The following is a 21,497-nucleotide window of genomic DNA, read 5'->3' on the forward strand; positions in this document are numbered from 1 at the left end:
ATACTCAGGAATATACCAGAAATTACCTCTACCACTCAGTTGCATCCTGGCTCTTTGTGACCCCACGGACCACAGCCCACCAGGCTCCTCTGTCCATGGGATTCTCCAAGCAAGAATACTGGAGTAGGTTGCGAACCCTTTCTCCAGAGGATTTTCCTGACCCAGGTATCATCGAACTTTGGTCTCCTACATTGCAGGCAGGTTCTTAACCGTCTGAGCCACTACAGAAACTAGTTAACAATAGGAGTTTCTTATATATAATTTCCTTTTAAAAAATAACTGATTTTTTTTCTACTCTGGTATTTTAATATAAAATAACAAAGGTATTTAGCTTCCATGTGAAAGTAAAAGTGTTAGTTACTCAGTCGTGTCTGACTCTTTACAACTCCATGGATCATAGCCCACCAGGCTCTTCTGTCCATGGAACTTCTCCAGGCAAGACTACTGGAGAGGGTTGCCAATCCCTTCTCCAGGGGACCTTCCCAATCCAGGGATCGAACCCAGATCTCCTACATTGCAGGCAGGAGATTCTTTACTGTCTGAGCCACCAGAGAAGCCCCATTTAGCTCTTATAAGATACTGTAATTCCTTTTTATAATTATCTTCCCCTGTCAACTTATCTTACATGAGATTATCATCATTTTTACCTCCTCACAGTTGACTTGAAGAGTTTTTGACATTGGGTTTCCATTTACAATGGTTGCAGAAAACCACTGAGTTGATGGGTCCAAGCTGTAAATTTTTACTTCCGAACCAACTAAATTTTTGTCACCTTAAAAAATAATTAAAAAAAAAAAAATCCTTAGAGCAATTTGCATTATCTCTGAATAGCACCAGTTATCCAGCATAATTTTTTTCCCAAGTCTTTAAAAAAACATGCAATAGACAGAAAAATTAAAAGATATTGCTATAAACTTAAGACAGACATTCAGCAGAGGTAGGAGAAAATGTAAACTTTCCATTTTAAAGCTCCGATTTCCTACTGCTTTATCTTAGACTTGGCAGTATATTTATCCTAGCATCTGTATCAGACCGGGTAGTATCAGATAACTCATTGAGACCTAACTCACTCTCCTATGCAGTTTTAGAGGATCCAAATTTAGGAACCTCGTCAGAATTTCTAAGTCTCCTAAAACATTCACATTTATGAAACTGACCAAGAAAATCAATAACAGTAATTGGCAAGATCAAGATCACCAAATTAACGTTTTACTCATTTTATAAGACTGAAATTCCAAACATATCGAATTTCATGTCAAAATATAGCTGAGCTTGTTCAGTATCTAGTTCACTTTTATGTTGTTCACATGATCCTCGGGCTTTCCAAATTTCAGAGACTTTAGAATACATTATAGAATATAGTCCTCCACTCATCAAGCTGCTTGGGAAATGCATCTAAAGAATTACTAAAAAATGAAACATTTTAATGAGTAAATGAGTGAGAAGGGCTAAAACACAGCTTCTTACAAACTAATCACTGGTCAACTTATGAGCTATCACCAACAGACAATCCACAAACCTTGTAAAAGATGGCTTTCATCTAAATGTTTCACAATCAAAGCTTGAAATTCTTTACTGACACTCTGATTATCCATCAGTGAAAGACGGAGATTGTTTACATCCTGAAAAATTGAAAATCATTACATTTCAAGGTAACAAATAGGAACAGTTGTTTACATTCCAGTGGATATTTCAATTCATTTAATCACAGGGATTAATAGAGTGTCAATTAGCCATTTGATGGCAGCAAACCATTGCAACTCCAATGAACTAGACAGGTCAAACAGTAGGAAACCATCAAATGATCACAAATATAAGGCAGACAGAAGTGAAGCAACTTGAAGCTAAGAGTGAGACAGATACTAAGAGTGGCTCAAAGAATAATTTTAAATATGACAAAACTTAGGCTAGGGGACATATAATAAACAAAGTAGCTGATCATGCCAAAAATACTCTGTATCCCAAACTTAAGGGATTAGGGAAGTCACAGATCCAAATGCAAGGGGCAGAAGACACATACATAAGAAAATACTTAGATCTGTAGTGTCATTTCATTGAAATTGCTGTTTTTAACAAACATCATTTCACATAGATTCATTTACCCTAACCAGAATTCTAAATGCATTCTTCTTTACAAATGGTAAAGGTAGGGGTGAGGAGGGACAAAAGCTGAATGAACAGCCTAGGTCTTCAGCTAGCCAGTTGTGAAACATTCAGTTCTTGGCAGCTCTATTTCTGGCACTATTCCACAGTATTCTAGCTTTGTGTGTGTACTCAGTTATGATAAATGTATACAGATTGTCAACAGGAATAACTGTCAGACCTGAGAAACCATACAGCACAGAAGCACTTCCAATACTAGGCTTTCATGCTTTTCTGCATGTGAAATGGGTACACAGTGGCTAAAAATAGTTCATCCATTTCTCCCACTGGGAAGAAGAGCCTTTTAGAGAGGCCATCCTGAAAAAATTTCTTAAGTAACGTTAAACTAGGGGCTTCGTAAGAGTGCAACATTAATTACCAGAATGAGCCATGTTTTTGTTTTTTTCCCCCTCGTGCTACTGCAATTTCAAAAAATTTAAATGTGTTCACCAATTCCTACTACAAGGTAAAAGAGCATTAATGGGGAGAGTCATTAACATTAAACAGCTCTTAAATAAGGTAGAATAATTGGATTCTGCCTAGAAGAGTTTCGAGGGCTCATCAAAGGTGCCAGGTAACTGAGCTGGACACTTACTCGTTTTTCTTATCCACCTATAACTGAGATGAATTCAATCCAAAAGACAGACATTAGGTTTCAATTCCAACTTCTGCATACCCCATATAATTTTCAGATTCTCTATTCATTATTTAGGACAAGCCTCCTACTGGGGTAACCACATCAGCCAACATAGAGTCTCATACAGTAGAAGCCTCACATTATCACCTGCCTCTACAAGAGAATGCCCTGAAGCACTTAACTTTGGAAATCATCATCAGTAGAAGTCAAGAACACATGCAGAGTCTCCCTCAATCAGTATTACATTAATAACACTCACACTGACAGCACAGAGTGCACCTCCTTAAGAATAAAAACTTACTGATCTTTTCAATCTCAAGAAACAAAACTGAGTTCTACTTTTACTGAAAAGATGAGACACATTAAAGATGAAAAATAGAACTGTCCTGAAAACAAAGTTAAGTAAAAACTACCCTCTGCTCAGTAGTAGTCTTCCACAGCCCCTCCTTGGTCCTTAAAAGCAAGTAATCTACATTTCAATGCAGGAAAAATATCAAGATAACCTTCCTAGCATGCATGCATGTGTGCCCAGTCTCTTCAGTCATCGTCTGACTCTTTGTGATCCCATGAACTGTAGCCTGCCAGGCTCCTCCATCCATGGAATTTCCCTGCAAGAATACTGGAATGGGTTGCCATGCCCTCCTCCAGAGGATCTTCCCGACCCAGGGATGAAATGCGTGTCCCCTGTGGCTCCTGCACTGCAGGCAGATTCCTTACCTCTGAGGCACCAGGGAAGCCCCATCTGCCTGATATATGAAGATAACTTGTGCCCACAACTAAGTAAAAGCATCTTCCTCTATTCCATTCACCTAAACATTATAAAATAATGTTCAGAGTATGAATCTTGTTTTCACTCACTTCCAGGATATGGAAATAAAAGTGAGACTTGAGCACAGAAAAGCCAATGCTTTGGGTTTTCCAATACAGACCCAGCAATGGCAATGACCCTTGGTCCTAAACTGTCTTGTAGCTCATAAACTGGTTTAATGGTTCTACAGGCCACAGAAACAAGTCAGGTCACAAAACCAAAGAGGGTGAAGAGGATAACTGAACTTCACAAATGACATCTAAAACAACAAATGCTAATTTTAAGACCAACATTACTCCCAAGGTAGTGATCTGTGGAAGTATGTGCATGTTCTTCCCCTCCCTCCCAACATTTTTATAATAAAGGAAAAAAATAAACAAATGAACAAGACCCAAAAGCCTAAATGTTGTGAAGAAAAAGGTAGTTCTGCAAGCTAACTGGAAAGAATAGGAACATACACAGACACTTGATTCATACTGTTTGCTATAGTTAGGTCACCACAAACACTGAACTAGTGAACACTGAACCATTCCTAGGGGAAAAGACGGGGTTAGGTTTCTTGAAGCTTCTGGTCACAAGAGACATCAACCAATCAATACATAACCTTGTTTTTATGTGTTTCTGTTGGAAAAAAAACCCCACTTCACAGTTTTTTATATAACTACATTTATTTGCATGCAGTCGCTTTAGTTATGTCCAACTTTATGCGACCCTATAGACTGCAGCCCATCAGGCTCCTCTGTCCCCCATTCTCCAGGTAAGAATACTGGAGTGGTTTGTCATGCCCTCCTCCAGGGGATCTTCCTGACCCAGGGATCGAACCCAAGATTCCTGAGGCTCTTGCACTACAGATGGAATCTTTACCCCTGAGCCAGCGGAGAAGCTGTATTACTGCATTACTAACCTTGAACTCACAGCTACCATACCTCATGGCTGAACGAAGCTTAGCTAACACATGTTCTCTCTAAGACTCACTTAGGAATAATACAGACCACTTCAGCACTATCCCGGAGGGCCATTTTAAACATTGAATTAACTAACAACGAAGTACTAAACAGACTTTGAAAAGGACACTTGTTTACAGTAGAAGAGATAAACAAGAAGGCAGAATGGCACCTTATTCAAACCTCAGCTGGGAACAGGTGTCAGACAACTCAAAATTTTCACCACTCTGCACATGTCTGTGAATGACCATAAAAGCACCAAAATACTGATTGGGGGGTTACAAATATATTTCAGCAAGTAAGTAAGTTCCCAAATATAGAATCCTTAAATAATGAGGACTGATATATATGCATGCAGATATATGTATATATGAGTAACAGTTAATCTTTTAAAAATTATTTTCGTATTACCTATTTTAAAAATTATTTCATATTACACACAAAAGCCATCAACAGTAATACCTTTGTCCTTCCAACTCCAATAAACAGTACCAACCCAATGGCTAACATTGAGCATTAATGTCTAACATCTGCTCATAAGATGGGTCCTTTTTTCTGCTAGATATCTGATCTGGAACAATCAATGTCAATATGTTAGTTCTCACATTAAAGGAGTTTATACTTCTATTTTTAGGGCTTAATATTGGTTCTAATGTTTTACCTGTATAGGCTTTAAAAGGTCTTTAGAAAGAAATACTCTTTGTTGATCTCCTAAAAAGCGAATAGATGTTATGGATCCCAAACCAGCTTTGTCCAGCAAAGATTTGTACATCTGAAACAAAAGAAATGTTTTGGCATCATAACTGCTATTAGTATCACTGTGAAAATGGGGACTGGCAATGTTCCACACAGAGATTAAACCATTCATTTGTTTATTTACTACCAATCTCAATAATAATTATTTATGCAACCAACACAAGAGCACACAATTTTTATCCAGAATCAATCATATAAACCAGATACACATTTGAGAGTCATGTTAACATATAGGTCTGAGTTTACAGATGTATGGCTTGCCCCAAATTTATGCAGAATACTGTTTTAAGTTTATTTTTCTGGGAAAATGGGCCATGTTTTTAGCAAATTCTTAATAGATGGGGGGAAAAATACAAAAAGCAAAATACAACTTTAAACAAAACCCTACATCACTCAAAACCCTTCAGGGGCTCGTCTCATCCATGGGCAAAATCTCAATTTGGTTCACACAGCATGCAGGCCCTTCACAAGCTGGCCAGCCTTTTAATCATCCTCTTGGCCTTTCAACTACCCAAATCTGTCCCAGCTCACCTCTCAAACAGCATTAACGTCCTCTCCAGATACAGGGCTCACTCTTTGCCTTTAACTGCACCAGACTTCCGGTGCAGAAATGGCACAATCATATACCGACTGCTGGCGTCTTTAGAGTCAAAGAAATATGAGCCAGGGGAACCTTAAAGATCATGAGACCAAAAGTGGAAACCCTGACGGGGGCCGAGCGATGCCTACTAATCAGCTTCAGCCTACTGTTGCTAAAGGAATTGCTACAGGCTTTAGTGTGGCCATATCTTACTGTTCGTTCACTAATAACTGGGAATCTAGATTTTTAAGAATATTCTCTGTATTTTTTTAAGGTAGACAGCTAATTTAGATTTTTTTAAAACACTGTAAGGGGCAAACCAAAAAGATCTGTATGTTGGTATTTATCTGCTGGTTTCCAATCCTTGACCTAGAAGTTCCCCATATTACCCTCACTCCCTACTCTTCAAGTGAGGAAACTGAGACCCACAAAAGACAAGGGTCCAGAATTGCAGGCCTCCTAGCAGGGCTGACAGGAGATCCTGAGGCTTTTTCTGAATCTTCTGCAACGTCATACCCCTGTACTATTATTTTCCAGAAGGCCAACTATAGATATTACATATAGATTTTCCCTATTTCGTTCATAACGGATGAAAGAACTTCTCAGAGGTTCAATAAGCCCGAGTTTTACTTACTATTGCAGGCCACTGAACAATTCGCTCAGAAATTTCAGGAGACTTTCTTTCAGCCAAAACCAAGTTATGTTCCACTAAGAAGGCTCTCCTTAGGAGGCTGTAGACGTCTATCCATCTTCTCTTCTTCCAAGATTCTCCATCAAACTCCACACACACCTAGACAAACAGAATTGAAGGAAAGCAGACTTGATTAGCAAGAACATGAAAAATGTCTAAGATGAAATTAGACCCTGATCAGTCTATTCAGATCTGTATCTGTGAATATCTCCCACTCCTGCTCTCTTACTTCCCTTCTCAACCCACAATAAAATAACCAGATATGAGGCTTCCCTGGTAGGCCAGAGGTTAAGAATCCGCTTGGTGATGCACGTGACAAGAGTTTGACCCCAGCCTGGGAAGATTCCACATGCCGCAGAGCAACTAAGCCCATGTGCCACAACTACCAAACCTACGCTCTGGAGCCTACAAGCCACAACTAAGAGCCCACGTGCTGCAACTACCAAGGCCACATGCCCAGAGCATGTGCTCCACAACAAGAGAAGTCAGCACAATGAGAAACCTGTGCACCACAACTAGAGAGCAGCCTCAGCTCTCCATAACGAGAAAGCTGTGCATAGCCATGAAGACCCAGCACAGTCAAAAATAAATATTAAAAAAAAAAAAAAAAAACAGATACAATTGTCTAGTCTAAATATCAAGCTTTGGCTCCCAGGCCACTTTGGGAAGCAGAAGTCAATGGATATGGGGGCCAATCTGTCCTCAAGTAATCTCTGGGAAGACCTAACAGAAAAGAAACCCCATGTAGAAGGTTTTTACATGTTAATTAGACATCAGAGCTTGGAGAATTGAAAGACAGAAATCTGAAACCCTGAGATGTACTTGTCACAGGGCACTGTAATTCTGTGTTGACATGGTAAGTTGATGATGACCCCCAACACCACAATCCACCACTGGCTTTTACATTCTCTGGTAGCAGCAGGATTCAGCAAAAGGCACTTTCAATGCTTTGAGTTGAATAAACTGGGAAATTTACCTCAGAGTTTGAACTCCAAGAAAACTGTGCTAAATACAGAAGCAAGTAATTGATAAATGACACCAGAATTTTCCTAAACTGCCTGTGTAACTTCTTATATGAAAATTAAACTACTTTTAAAATACTATTTTCCAAGTAACTATGAGACTTCCCCGGTGGCTCAGATGGTAAAGCGTCTGTCTACGATGCAGGAGACCCGGGTTCAATCCCTGGGTTGGGAAGATCCCTTGGAGAAGGAAATGGCAATCCACTCCAGTACTATTGCCTGGAAAATCCCATGGACAGAAGAACCTGGTAGGCTACAGTCCATGGGGTCGCAAAGAGTCGGACACGACTGACAGAGTTCACATTCACGTTCATGAGATATCCTGCTTCTGATTCATAAAATACCTTTTAGCCTTAAAGTTATAACTCCTGATCTAGAAGTTCCCCACACTACCCCCTAAAACCTGTATAGATATTTTAAGATATAAAGGTAGAATTCAGTCCAAAAGTGGGTCTCTGACAGTAATGCAGTAGTAATCAGTCACAAAACCTTAAAATTCATGTAAAGGTACCAGAACACCTTAGCTCCCTTAACCCATTAAGGATATGCTACCCTTTTTCATTGTTGTTCAGTCGCTGACTCATGTCTGACTCTTTGTAACCCCAAAGCATGTCAGGCTCCTCTGTCTTTCCCCATCTCCCAAAGTTTGCTCAAATCCATGTCCACTGAGCCAGTGATGCTAACTAACCATCTCATCCTCTGTCACCCCCTTCTCCTTTTGTCTTCAATCTTTCCCAGCATCAGTCTTTTCCAATGAGTCAGCTCTTGGCATCAGGTGGCCGAAGTACTGGAGCTTCAGCAACAGTCCTTCCGAGAAATACTAATTGGGTGATTTCCTTTAGGATTTCCTTTAATTTATTCTAAGTCTTTTAAAATGTTTTTTATGTTTTAACTGAGATACAATATATTCCCTCGATATTCAGTGTAAAAATCACTATCTTTCATTTAAAAGCCCTCATTTTTGCCTTCAAAGGATTAGTAAATCCATTAACACTTCATAATTTCATAGACAATTCTATCTCCCTTTTCAGCCTTTAGAAAAAAAGTTTACTTATTTTCCATTCACGCATCAGAATCCAATTCAAAAATCCTTTCCTCAAAGACGTTGTCCCTTACCAAAGAGCCCCTCTCTACCCCAAGAGAAGTCCCTTGCTGACTATACTCAAAACTCTGTCCTTTTCCTTCCTAGCACTTACCCACATTTTGAATTATTCATTTGTGGTTAACTGACTGACATATTAAAAACTCAAATAGGTCAAAGTCTGTGTTGGCTTTTACTTACCATTGTATTTCATGGGTCTCCATACTTGTTGAGTGAATAAATTTCTCTCTGAACTGGGCTCTTACCTTCTGTTTCTCTCATCCACTTGGAAAGCAGGAAGTTCCCAAGGGATATACCACTCGCCTCAATCCCAAACTTTTTCAGGTTTATGGCTATATAATATTAATCTTTAAAATCAATTAAATTTAAGACCAATCCTATCCTCCTCTCCCAATCACAAAATGTACACCCCTAATTTCTCAGCAACTTCCCCTGAGAAGCGCATTATCTTCTTGGTATGGCAGGCTTTTATTCTTGCAGTTATTACAAAGTGCAAATGTGTAAGCACCTATTATGTGACAAGGCCCCATGTTCTATGATTCCACTGGTTCTATGTATTCCATCAATCACCATAACCAACCAATGGTCCTTCAAGACAGAGGTGTTCAGAGACAGTATATTCCTTTCTGTTTCTAGCCACAGAATCCGTGTCTTCTGATATCTTCCTCAGTCCTTCTGCCCCACATCACATCAACTTCAAAACCAACCTAGCTTCGGATGACAGAGCTTTCCCATCAATGTAGTGTACCAGGAGCGTACATCTACAAACGTCAGAGCCACAGAGATCTGGGTTTGAATGACAGCTTTGCTGAAGCTTTCTCAGAATGGTTTTACACGCATAAAATAAAATATGTAGAATTACAAAGGCAACCAATTAACTGTACCTGAGTCAAGAACGCTTGCCAAAATCTAAGCTCTCTGAATTTAGTGTTCTAGTGGCTTCAGAATGCAAGTACTAATACTTACCCTTCAAGGAATTGTTAGGTAGATTTTAAAGGCAATGTGCATTAAGTATCTGCCAAGCAGACTAGGCAGCTTTAAGATCTTCATGAAAATTCAAATCTTAATTTATCAGAGTATCACTTCAGTTAGGAATGGGGATAAGACTTAAATATGACCACCTAACATCAATTCAGAAAAAAAAAGAAGTAATCTAAGATCTTAAGTGGTTTCTCAAAACTAAGCAATATCACAATTCTTCATATCACTATCTACAAAGCTTATAATCAACCCTAAACCAAAATTTAGACAAGGTTCCTCTTTATATCTCAGTTTTTCAGTGATTTGAAAATTAAGTTTAGCTCTTTAAAAATAAGTTTATAAAAAAAAAAGTTTATGACTTTGAGTATTAGATCACATTAATCAAAAATTCATATTTAAAAAGATGGCTTTTAAAATACATATAATGAAACCAAGTTGTGAGCTTTCTTAAACATGCTTTCAAAAGTTTCCTATCTATCATAACCACACATCTTTCTTTTGTGTGCTGAGGTTTGATGTGCTATATATAAGGACATCCCCTGCCACCGTCCCCAAAAAAGTCTCTTCTGCAGAAATTTCTATAAAAATGTACCAGTAAGAATTAAAATTCAGGGGGAACTAACATGATTTGACCAAGCTCCTGCAAGCTGACAGATGCAGCTAGTTCTCATTGTAAAGAGTGTTCTTCGCTCCACAATCCCTTGGTCCAGAAAGGCGATGTTATTTATTCTGTATGACTCCAAAGGCCAGAAAGAGGCCTATTTAATTATGATTCACTACCTGTAATTCCCAAAGTTCCAGATTTTTAACAGGGCATCTTGTAAATGTGTGCCTATTAGCCTATCCAATTCACTGACCAGATGTTGGATATTTCAAGTTAATTATTTCAAGCTAGTTTTCCCCAAAAGAAAATCTCTTTAAGACACATGAGTTAATATTATCTAATCAAGCTAATTTCAAAACCTCCCACTTAGTATACACTAATCTTACCTGAGTATATGATTATGAAAACTATCAGAATGGCCAAGTAAAATGTTTCCAGGTTTAAAAATAAGCATTTACACAATGGCATGTTTTTTAATCCCAAAGTTTTTGATGACATTATCTACTCTATGTCCAGCACGATGATGCAGAAGGTCACTTATTTCACTACTTCACAAATCAGAAATCATCTCATTATGCTTCTATTTATGTCTTCTTCCACCCAGACTTTTATCTCAAATCCTAGAATCAAGCATTCAATTGTAAGGGTAAACAGTTATTACACTGTGCTAAAAGTTTCTCATTTTACATGGCTTGACAGGCAACATTCATTCAAGTTTCAACTGTATTGCAAGGATGAAAAGACCAGGCAGACAGTAGTCAAGGCATTCAGCTGCTAATGAGTGGGAAAAGCTATGACAAATCTAGACAGTGTATTAAAAAACAGAGACACTACTTTGCTGACAAAGGTCCATATAGTCAAAGTTATGGTTTTTCCAATAGTTGTGTATGGATGTGAGCATTTGACCACAAAGAAGGCTGAGCGCTGAAGAGTTGACGCTTTTGAACTGTGGTGTTGGAGAATATCCTTGAGAATCCCTTGGACTGCAAGATAGTCAATCCTAAAGGAAATCAATCCTGAGTATTCATTAGAAGGACTGATGCTGAAGCTCCAATACTTGGACCACCTGATGTGAAGAGACAACTCATTGGAAAAGACCCTGATGCTGGGAAAGATTGAGAGTAAGAGGAGAAGAGAGGGACAGAGGATGAGATGGCTGGATGGCATAACCAACTCAATGCACTTGAGTTTGAGCAAACTCAGGGAGATAGCGAAGCACAGGGAAGCCCAGCATTCTGCAGTCCATGGGGTCACAAACAGTCAGACACGTCTTAGTGACTGAACTACAAAAGCAAGGAAGGGAAAGACCTAGATAAACAAGGTAGAGAAGGAGGACACTCTCAGCATGCATAATGAACAAAGCCAGTGAGAAAGCAACCTGCCTCACACTCAAATAAGAAGAATGGGATAAAAATAAGGTTAAAGAAGTTGTTCTAATCACACCTAGTTAAGATCTGTTGTTATTCCAGATAAAGAGAATACCATTGTTCCATTGCAAGATTATTCCCAAACTGCTTTTCTATATATAAGTAATAACTATTTGCTTCCTTCATGTATTTGTTCAAATATTTTAGCAAAATCTACATGCCAAGCAATGTTCTTAGTTCTGGGGATATTGAAGCCAGCAAAGTAAGAGTCGTGCTAATTTCATTCTATCTGAATATTAAAGCTTAGTGTTTAAGGTTTGAAGACAAAAATGGGCAAGTTATAAGCCTCAGTTTCTAACACTAAAAAGTGTAATTTACTCTCTAGGATTTTTGTGAGAATTAAATAAAAGCATTTACTGCTTCAGTTGTTCAGTCATGTCTCTTTGTGACCCCATGGACTGTAGCCCACAAGCTCCTCTGTCCATGGGATTCTCCAGGCAAGATTCCTTGGGTGGGTTGCCATTTCATATTCCAGGGGATCTTCCTGACCCAAGGATCAAACCCCTGTCTCTTGAGTCTCCTACATTGCAAGTGGATTCTTTACTGCTTGAGCGACCTGGGAAAAGGTGTTTGTTAATTCTGTCTTCACCACTAAACATAATGTAACTAAGTAAGTGGCTTTGTTACAAAGTGTTTCTCTAAAGGAACAAAGTTAACAAGCCCTGGCCTTATTAACTCCTCAACCAAGGAAGCAAATCAGTCTAGACAGACTTGGACCTCTACCAGTGCTAAAACAGGTGCACACTACTTGAATTTTATTTCTTCTTATTCATTATTGCCCCCAGTCCCAACCCACTCCCCCAAACCAGTAAACACAATGTAACTAAGTAAGTGGCTTTGTTACAAAGTGTTTCTCTAAATGAACCAAAGTTAACAAGTCCTGGCCTTATTAACTCCTCAACCAAGGAAGCAAATCAGTCTAGACAGACTTGGACCTCTACCAGTGCTAAAACAGGTGCACACTACTTGAATTTTATTCCTTCTTATTCATTATTGCCCCCAGTCCCAACCCACTCCCCAAAACCCTCTAAATCTTACAGCAGGGTCCTACTCAGTTTATGCCTGTATCTTGCCAAACAATTGGTTTCAAAGTTTCCAAAACTGCTTTTAGTAATACATGTCCCTACACTTAAGCCAATTACTTCATCTGCTACTCCATTAAGGAATGCAGCAATAAATCGTGATTAGAAAAGAGAAGTTGAGTAGATTTCTTACAGGAGGGCTGAGTTGTGAAGAATGTAGGTAATGCAAAAAATCCACTATAACTGAAATTGTTCTTGAATTAAACCCCTCTTGCCTCCAGGTTAGGCACCTTAGCCCACTGGAAGACAAACAGCCAAACCTAGATTCAAGTGCTCTCTCTGTCCCTCAGTAGCTAACTATCCAAGTCTGGACAAGACTTCCTCTTTAAAATCTATTTCTTCTTTCTGAAAATGAAGCTATCACCGCCATTCAAAGGCTGGGGGTGAGGAAGATGCAGAGAAGACAACACATAAAGGACCTCCTAGACTGCCTTTCTAACCCAACAGGTCCTTGATCTCTGATGGGGAAGGGAATATCTGGTGTCTCATTAGTTGCTAAAGAACTAAAAACTGTGAAGCTTAGTCTCTTTTCCATTCAAATCAAATAAAAACAAAGGCAATAGAGAAAATTTTACTTGTTGTGAAATAAACCATAACAACTATGATTAACATCTACTCCTCAAAGCCCATTTTTATGGAGAGAGTTTATTAGCCTAAAGCAAACAGGTTGGCCATCCCTGCACCACACTAATTCTTTCTGTAAACCTCAAAACCCAGTTTTCAATGAGTGAAACCAACTTCACACTGTATGACAGGAATCCTTCGGTGGCACAGCCTTTGATTAGGGAGCACGATGATTAAGAAAGTGGGCTCAAGGGTCAAAACTTTCTGGTGAGAACAATTCCAACTGTGACCTTAGACAAGAAAATCTCCCCCAGACCCAGTATTTTTGTCTATAAAGTGGGGAATATTAGTATCTACCCTCAAAGAACTGCTGTAAGGATTAAATATGAACACAGCCATTAACTCTTCAGCATGATGCCTAACACATGGTTAAGTACACAATGGTCACTCCTTTTTCCACATGAAGATAAAGTAGACTACGGAAGCTTTGAAAATACATTACCACATATCCTTTCCTATAACCTTCTGCAGACTAATTACTAGTTGGGGCATGCACTGTCACCTTGAAAGTGTCCTCCTTGAACAGTGTTTCAGAAATCAACATGTATTCAACTGCCAGTGCGAAAGCTTGCTTCCCTTATCTGAGCAGTTTGCAAGAAAAAGCCAAGAGAATGACCAAGTGAATCCATTACCCAGGATGGAAAGTTCTTCTGTTCTGACAAGCTTTCTTCAAGTTATCACCACCTCAGAGTTTTTGTTGGGGACCTCTCTTCAGTTATTTTTTTGCACAAAGGAGAGTTTATTGGTACAATGGCTTCCTCACTGGTTGTTTCCAGCACCCTTTCACACCCATACTTCTATTAGGGAGTAAAAGCAGAATTCACCTCTTTTTGAAAAGATCTAACTGAAAAAGATTCTGCGTGTCATTCCGATTCAAAATCACCTGCCGCAATTGTTCCCATTTCTCTCCTTCCCTTCCAACACTCCAATAGAGTGTTTGAAGTCATTCCTCCGGCACACCGTATAAGGGGCAGCTCCACCCCAACCCTCCATATATGGTCATATCCCACACCCACTTACAGACTCCTCAAAGACAACCAGGAACTCACTCCTGCCCTGACCCACCATATAAGGGCAAACACCCACCCTAACACGCTGAAAAGAGGACTACGCTCCTCCCTCTACACACACTTTTTTTCTCACAAGTCTGAAAGTTTAAGAAGTTGGGGGGAAGAAATTCGGAGGAACGAACCAAAAAACCCAACTAAAAGCACTTGCATCCGCTATTCTCAACGCTGAATTCTCAAACATTCCAAATGTCACCCACCTGTCCCAGATAGTATTAACATCACTTCAACCCCTTTCCTAGAAGGAACCGTACTGTCCTGAGGAAGCACTAGAGAAGGAAATGGCAACCCACTCCAATATTCCTGCCTGGAGAATCCCCACGAACAGAGGAGCCTGGCAGGCTACAGTCCATGGGGTTGAAAGAGTCAGATAAGACAGACCAACTGAGCAAGGAGGCACAGCGCGGGCAACAACTAAGCATGTCTGAGCAACCTCTAAGCCCATTATTAAAAACAGGCAACTCCAGGCCAAACACACCTCGCTCTACACACCATTTCAAAGACTTTGAAGGTCTAGTTTTCTGCACCTTCAGATCAGATGCCAACTTTCTGGTCGCCTTTTCAGAAAAGGGGAGAGGGGGAATGGGGGTGTGCTGCCTGTCTCGTTACCAAGGTAACTAGGAAACGTCCGACTGCCGAGGCTCGGGAGCCGCTTATACCTTCAGATCCTTCTTGGTAACGTCGGTGTGGGAGACGGCTCGAATGGTCCCGGAGAGCCAGGGCCACTCGGCGACGCGCTCCACGTCCCAGCTGTCGTGGCCGCCGTCGCCGCCGTCGGCTGCAGACAGACTGAGGAATCGCTTCCCCACCAGTACTGGCCAACTTTCTCCGAGCGTGAGCACCATGGTTTCCACGCTGCAGGAAGGGCTCCTCCCTGCAAAAACACAAAAACAAAATGCAACGGAGGCGGCCGGCAGGAGGGGGCCGGGAAGAGAGGGCGGTGGGGGCGAGGGCGGGCGGAGAGGAGGCCAGGGAGGAGGGAGGGTCCTAACCCCGCTCTGAGGACCGGACCCCGGGCGGCGGAGGCGAGGACGTAAGACTCAGCACCCGATCTCTCCACCCGCGCCTTCCCCGCCCCCCCATCTCTCCCCCACCCCAAACACGGGCCCCAAGAGCCGCGTGACCCTCGCTCTCCCAAGTTTCGCTTTTCCAAAACCTTAAACCTCACCGCACACTGAGTGAGGAGAAAATTATTTGCTTAAGTGGATCTGAAAGTGTTCGCCCCTCACCCCGGAAAAGAAAAGGCCCCGAAGCAGAGGGCCCGTCCCAGGCGGCCGGGTCCCCGCCCCGGGCGGCCCCGCGGGAGGGGCGAGCCCGCGGTTCCGCACTTGCCCCGCCGCCCCGCCCCGACACCCTTCTTCCCGGCCGCGGAACCCCCGGCCGGCGCCCCAGCGCGGGGATGGCGGGGCCGCGGGCTTGGCGCCTTCACCTTTCTTCCTCCGCTCCCCTCAGCCGAGGCCGCGGCGCTTTTACCCCGCCTCCCGCCTCCCTGAGTCACCGGCGGCAGCCGCCGTTTCCAGCCGCCCAGCCGACTCTAGCTCTGACTTGGTTCAAGAGCTCTCACAAGACACGCACAGCCTCCTGGGTCCGCCCCCTCGGAGCCGCTTCCACCAGTCATTGGCTGAGTCCGAGGAGCTGGGCGAGACTAGTAGGGAAAGAGACCATCACCATTGGCCGCCCGAACGAGGGCGGGGCGAGAGAAAAAAACAATTCCTTGGCTGCCTCCTCCCTCTCCCCTCCCCCTTCCGACTCCCGGACGACCCCCATTAGGTTAAAGTACACCGAGCGTAAGCGAGGGATTCCTCCGCCAGGGCCATTCTTTCTATTTGTTGCCTCACGGATGCAAAAAAGTCCCGCGAAATCGGTTATCAACTTTAGGACCCAGAGGAAAATTACTGTGGTGCACAGATAAGACTAGATGGCGAACCCTAGGGCTGTAAGTGCCTATTGGATTGCTTGTCAACTGCGTAGGCTGTCGACCGAAGATAGGCTTTCCACTTGGCGGAAGAATCTCACAGGAAAGGGGTGAGAGCGGTGCAGAGTCAGCGGGGGAGGGAAGGGACTGGAACGTGCGGTTTGAAGCGTACTCAGCTAGAGGGAGGAGCGACAGTGCTCGAGAGGCTCGTGCGCAGGCGCTTCGCGGAGCAGAGGTTGGAGCTTGGGCTGCTGGGCGAAATGGCCGCGGGAGGCGCAGGCGCACGTGGTGATGATCGTGGAAGTCTGAAGTCCGCCATTTTGAAGGAAAAATGAAGAAAGGCATGGAGTCACTGGGAAATGATATTAATTATATCTAAAGCAAAAGAGGCCATTCGTACAATACAAGAATGGGCTGTTTTCTTTCTTTCTTTCTTTCTTTTTAATGTAAAGGGAGAATGAGAAGATATTCTGAGTCTTACAAAGAAAATGAAAGACTAGATCAAGGTCATAATGTAAGATATGAAGAGGAAGTGACTTTGAAGGACAAAGGAGTTGAAAGGTGATTGTGTCTGTTCCACCTGAAGATTTTTGGTTGAATGAAGAAAAAAATGCAATGAAGGAATTGAAGATCTGTTATTTTATAAAGGCTGATGCTTGATGTGGTATCACATTTAATATTTAAGATTAAATAAGATTAAGTGGAGAACTCAAGCTCACATTTTACAAGTGTGAAAACTGAGAATCGGGAAAAGTTCAGAAACATATTCAAGGAATTATAGATTCAAGTTAACTCTGGGTATTGATTTTAAACATGTATGTTCTGAATACATGACATTAAATAAAAATTTTAAGAATAAACACAAGAATTAGTTTGATTGATTTATAATTTGCAGACCATTAAAGAGGGGGGAAATGGAACAAAGAAAGCATATCCAGTGCAGCATAAGTCAGCATGGGAACAAGGGAGGGGGAAAAAAAAAAAAAACTAGACAGAAATATGCTAAATTGATTTTAAAAATTAAAGGAATAAGTATAAATATCAGTATTTACAATAAATATAAGTGGGTTAATTTTAATCAGACTTTAAAAAGACTCACTGGATTAAAAACAACCTATAAATTGACCTTGAGCAAACTGCAACAGCAGCACAAAGTATGAGAATATGGCCCTTAAAGAGTCTCTAATCTAATGGTAATCAGTGCACAGCAATAGAGTGATGTTAATAAAGTTGAAAGCAAAGGCATCAAAATGGTTTTATCATAATGAAGGGTGAAGTCCACAAAGACAGCATAACATACACTAGAACTGTTGTGACTGTGGGAACATATTCTAACCTTCCCTAAGGTTAAACATGAAAAATTTTTTGATAATTTGTAGTAGAGTGTACTGAAGATATAAATACATCTATCCCAGGAATAGGCATCTTAGATTTTTTAAGTTAGATATAGAGGATTTAGATTACATAATTAACTATTAATTTGAAAAGCAATAGCTAGGAATAATTATATAAAACTCAAATAACATATAATTCCTAGGTTACATTATGGTTCCAGAACTTAGGAAAGATGGAAAGATATTCAATGTTTTATCCAATTTTATAAAACTCGTGAACCCCTATTATCAAATCTGAATCAGTAGAGTACAAGAAAGGAAAGCTATATAGTTCAACTACACTTGTAAACAAAGACCAAAAATTGTTAAATATTAGCAAGTCCAGCAGTATATTTTTAAAATAATCACCATATTAGTTAGGATTATTATTTGAATATGAAGTATTTCGGATTTAGAAATTTTCTATAATTTACCACAACTGGTGAAGAGAGAAAAATCGGGTTTACTTTAGTAGAGACTGAAAAGAATACTCACTCACAATGAACTCCAAACTACCTAGAAAACTGGGAATATTAAGAGCACACACATACTTAATGCTTATTCATAATTAAAAATTTTTAAACATCCTTCAAACCTAGGAATATGACACCCACCCTAGAAAGACATCCATGCTAGAAAAACACACACAAATATATAGTAGGAGACATCAACAAGGTTGTTCATTTCAACATTATTTGTGGCTGTGAAAAGTTAGAAATAATCTAAATGTTCTTCAATTGGGTCATAAGTAAATAAAATATGATACATATAATGAAAAGTGAGTAGAGCATTTGAAGGGAATGAAATATATTAATATTTAGATGTGCCAATAAGGATAGATTAGCAAAGCACATTTTGAATGAAAAAAAAGTTGCATTTGGCAATATTTGAAAATACACACACAAAAAGTACAGTATAATGTTCTATGAAATATATATATTAATGGCTACTAATATTGGAGAGTGCACTCTAGTAAGGAGGGGTGTAGGTCAAAGATGATTTAGCACTGTAATTCTCTCACTTTTATGAGACAAAAGTATTCATGTTACTTTGAAATTTAAAGCTATATTTATAATCTTATAAATGTGAGCTACTACACTGACACTCAAAAATATTCATGACAAATTATTAGCACAAATACCAGAGTCAAGAAGGTGGTACAATAAAAGATCAGCAACAACAAAAAGATCAAAGGAATTCCTATTCCTGAGCAAGCATTAATTAGAACAGAAAACAGAAGAAAAAGAAACCACTTAAAATCATGAAAACTATAGAATACAGGGAAAACTATAGAAAAAAAATGTAAAATGAACAAAACCTATAAGAAGAAAGCTGTAGGACTTTACCAATGGAAAGATAGCCATAAAATGAATACATAAAAGAAGATTTGAAAAATTCCATTTCCTTGTATTACTTGATAAAGATATCATTTCTCCTCATATTAAACTAATTTCCGATTAAATTTCTTCCAGTGAATGAAATAATCAAAATACAGTATATAAGTAATTAAGAGAATACAGAAACAGACCCATGGATATATAAACAATGAGTTTATGATTAACACAGCATTTCAAATGGATGTAAATAATAAACTATTCAATATATGCTTGGGGTTTGTTATTTATTAGGAAGAGAAGGGCATAGCAACCCACTCCAGTATTCTTGCCTGGAGATTCCCCATGGAAAGAGGAGCCTGGCGAGCTACAGTCCATGGGGTCACAAACAGTCTGACATGACTGAACAACTAAGCACATCATTCATTAGGAAAAAATAGCAAAGTCAGATCCCTACATCAGTGTCAGAAAAATAAGTTACAGGTGGATCAAAGAGCTCGATATTTAAAAGATCTAGTAAAATATTTAAAGATTCTCCACCTCGCCTTCCTCTGTCCCTTTCTCTTCCTCTTCCTGAACATTTCAGTCCTAAAGATATTAGAGTGCAGAATAAGGTAGGTTTTCATAACAAGAAGCTGCCCGGCATGGAAATTTGAGCTAATTAGGAGTTAGTCCTGGTGGGGAGAGTCAGAGCCCAAGTGGGATGACAATAGTAGACATACAGAAGGTTAACCCAGCATGAGATACCTAGAGCCCAAGCGAGGTGAGGCAGACACGCATGAATGGGGATCACCTGGTTGTGATGCATTAGAGTCCAAACAAGGTGAAGAGACTGTTCTCATTAGGGGAGAGCCTGCCACTTGGTATTAGAGCCTGGGGAAAGTAATGAGAGCATTCACTCAGGGATCAGCAAAAGACACTGAAAAGACCAAGAGAAATGTTAGAAGTAGCAGGAGAACCAGGACAGAGGTATATCCTAGAAACAATACAGAAGGAGTTTCAATATGGAGAACCATTCAGAGAAGTCAAAGGATAAGCTGAAGTCAAGGCAAATGGAAAAGTGAGAAATAGGATGTTGACACTTCCAACAAGTATATTTTAGCCTGGATGTATTGCCATAAATCTCTTCTGTCAGTTCATAAAAACTATCATCCAAGTTCCAACATATAATTACAGTAAAAATCCTGCCACCGAATTGACTTACCCCAAGGGACATCAGAAGTTTCCAAAATCTCTTAGGAAATTTAGCAATTGGGACTTCCCTGGTGGCACAGTGGTTGAGAATCTACCTGCCAATACAAGGGACATGGGTTTGGTCCCTGGTCCAGGAATATCCTACATGCCAAGGAGCAACTAAACCTTTGTATCCCAACCACTGAGCCCTCGCTCTAGAACTCGTGAGCTGCAGTTACTGAGCTCTTGCACCTAGAGCCTGTGTTCCAGAACAAGAAAAGCCATCCCAATGAGAAGGCTGTGCGCTACAACAAGAGAGTAGCCTCTGCTAGCCACAGCTAGAGAAAAATCCACGACCGGCAATGAAGATCCAGCACTGCTGCTGCTGCTGCTAAGTTGCATCAGTTGTGCCCGACTCTGTGCGACCCCATAGATGGCAGCCCACCAGGCTCCCCAGTCCCTGGGATTCTCCAGGCAAGAACACTGGAGTGGGTTACCATTTCCTTCTCCAATGCAGGAAAGTGAAAAGTGAAAGGGAAGTCGCTCAGTCAGTCCCACTCTTCGCGACCCCATGGACTGCAGCCTACCAGGCTCCTCCGTCCATGGGATTTTCCAGGCAAGAGTAGGTTGCCATTGCCTTCTCCAAGATCCAGTGCAGCCAAAATTAAATAAATAAAAGAAAGAAAGTTAGCAACTAGGAATTTGGTGTTTGTTTGGACCTTGATTCCTCACCTGCAGAACAATTAAAACACAATTTTCTGTCTGAATCTGCTTTGTTTAAATAGCACAATAGTGTTGTGTGTGAAAATTTAAATGTCTTATGTTATTCCTGTTAATGTTTTGTTAATAAAGCAGAACATCAGTACTAAGTTCCTTGTCTCTTTCTTTTTTTAAGAAGTTTTTCTATTAAGAAATAGTTTATTTCCAGAGAAATGGACAGACCTTAAATGACCAGTTTCTTCAGTTATACAAATGCAAACATCTGTATAACTCACATCCCCATCAAGATATATTAATAGAACAAGGGTCAGCGAACTGCAGGCTACAGGCCAAATCTGGTACACAGCCTAGTCTTCTACAGCCTGGCAACGCTCCTGATAGTCCAGTGGTTAAGACTCAGTGCTTTCACTGTCAAGACTTGGGGTCGGTCCCTGCTCAGGAAACTAAGATCCTGCAAGTCATACAGTGCAGCCCAAAACAATAATAATAAAACCAGAAGTGTAAAAGCATTTTAT

The 21,497-nt window shown here is 40.5% G+C and overlaps 1 protein-coding gene across 2 annotated transcripts in view; it reads right to left on the reverse strand.

Annotated features, from left to right (window-relative positions):
• Positions 1-16,029, reverse strand: part of KDM3A (lysine demethylase 3A) — a 56,382-nt gene extending 40,353 nt beyond the window's left edge. For both annotated transcript variants that reach the window (XM_040224266.1, XM_040224267.1), the window contains exons 1-6: positions 15,897-16,029; positions 15,127-15,341; positions 6,502-6,657; positions 5,193-5,303; positions 1,520-1,622; positions 648-772 (exon numbers count right to left, since the gene is read on the reverse strand). In XM_040224266.1, the coding sequence (XP_040080200.1) occupies positions 648-772; positions 1,520-1,622; positions 5,193-5,303; positions 6,502-6,657; positions 15,127-15,312 (681 nt within the window). In that variant the 5' untranslated portion in view covers positions 15,313-15,341; positions 15,897-16,029. The remainder of the gene's footprint in view (positions 1-647; positions 773-1,519; positions 1,623-5,192; positions 5,304-6,501; positions 6,658-15,126; positions 15,342-15,896) is intronic.
• Positions 16,030-21,497: the final 5,468 nt, after the last annotated feature.

Source organism: Oryx dammah, unplaced genomic scaffold (assembly GCF_014754425.2).
Source record: "Oryx dammah isolate SB20612 unplaced genomic scaffold, SCBI_Odam_1.1 HiC_scaffold_25, whole genome shotgun sequence".
Lineage (NCBI taxonomy): Eukaryota > Metazoa > Chordata > Mammalia > Artiodactyla > Bovidae > Oryx > Oryx dammah.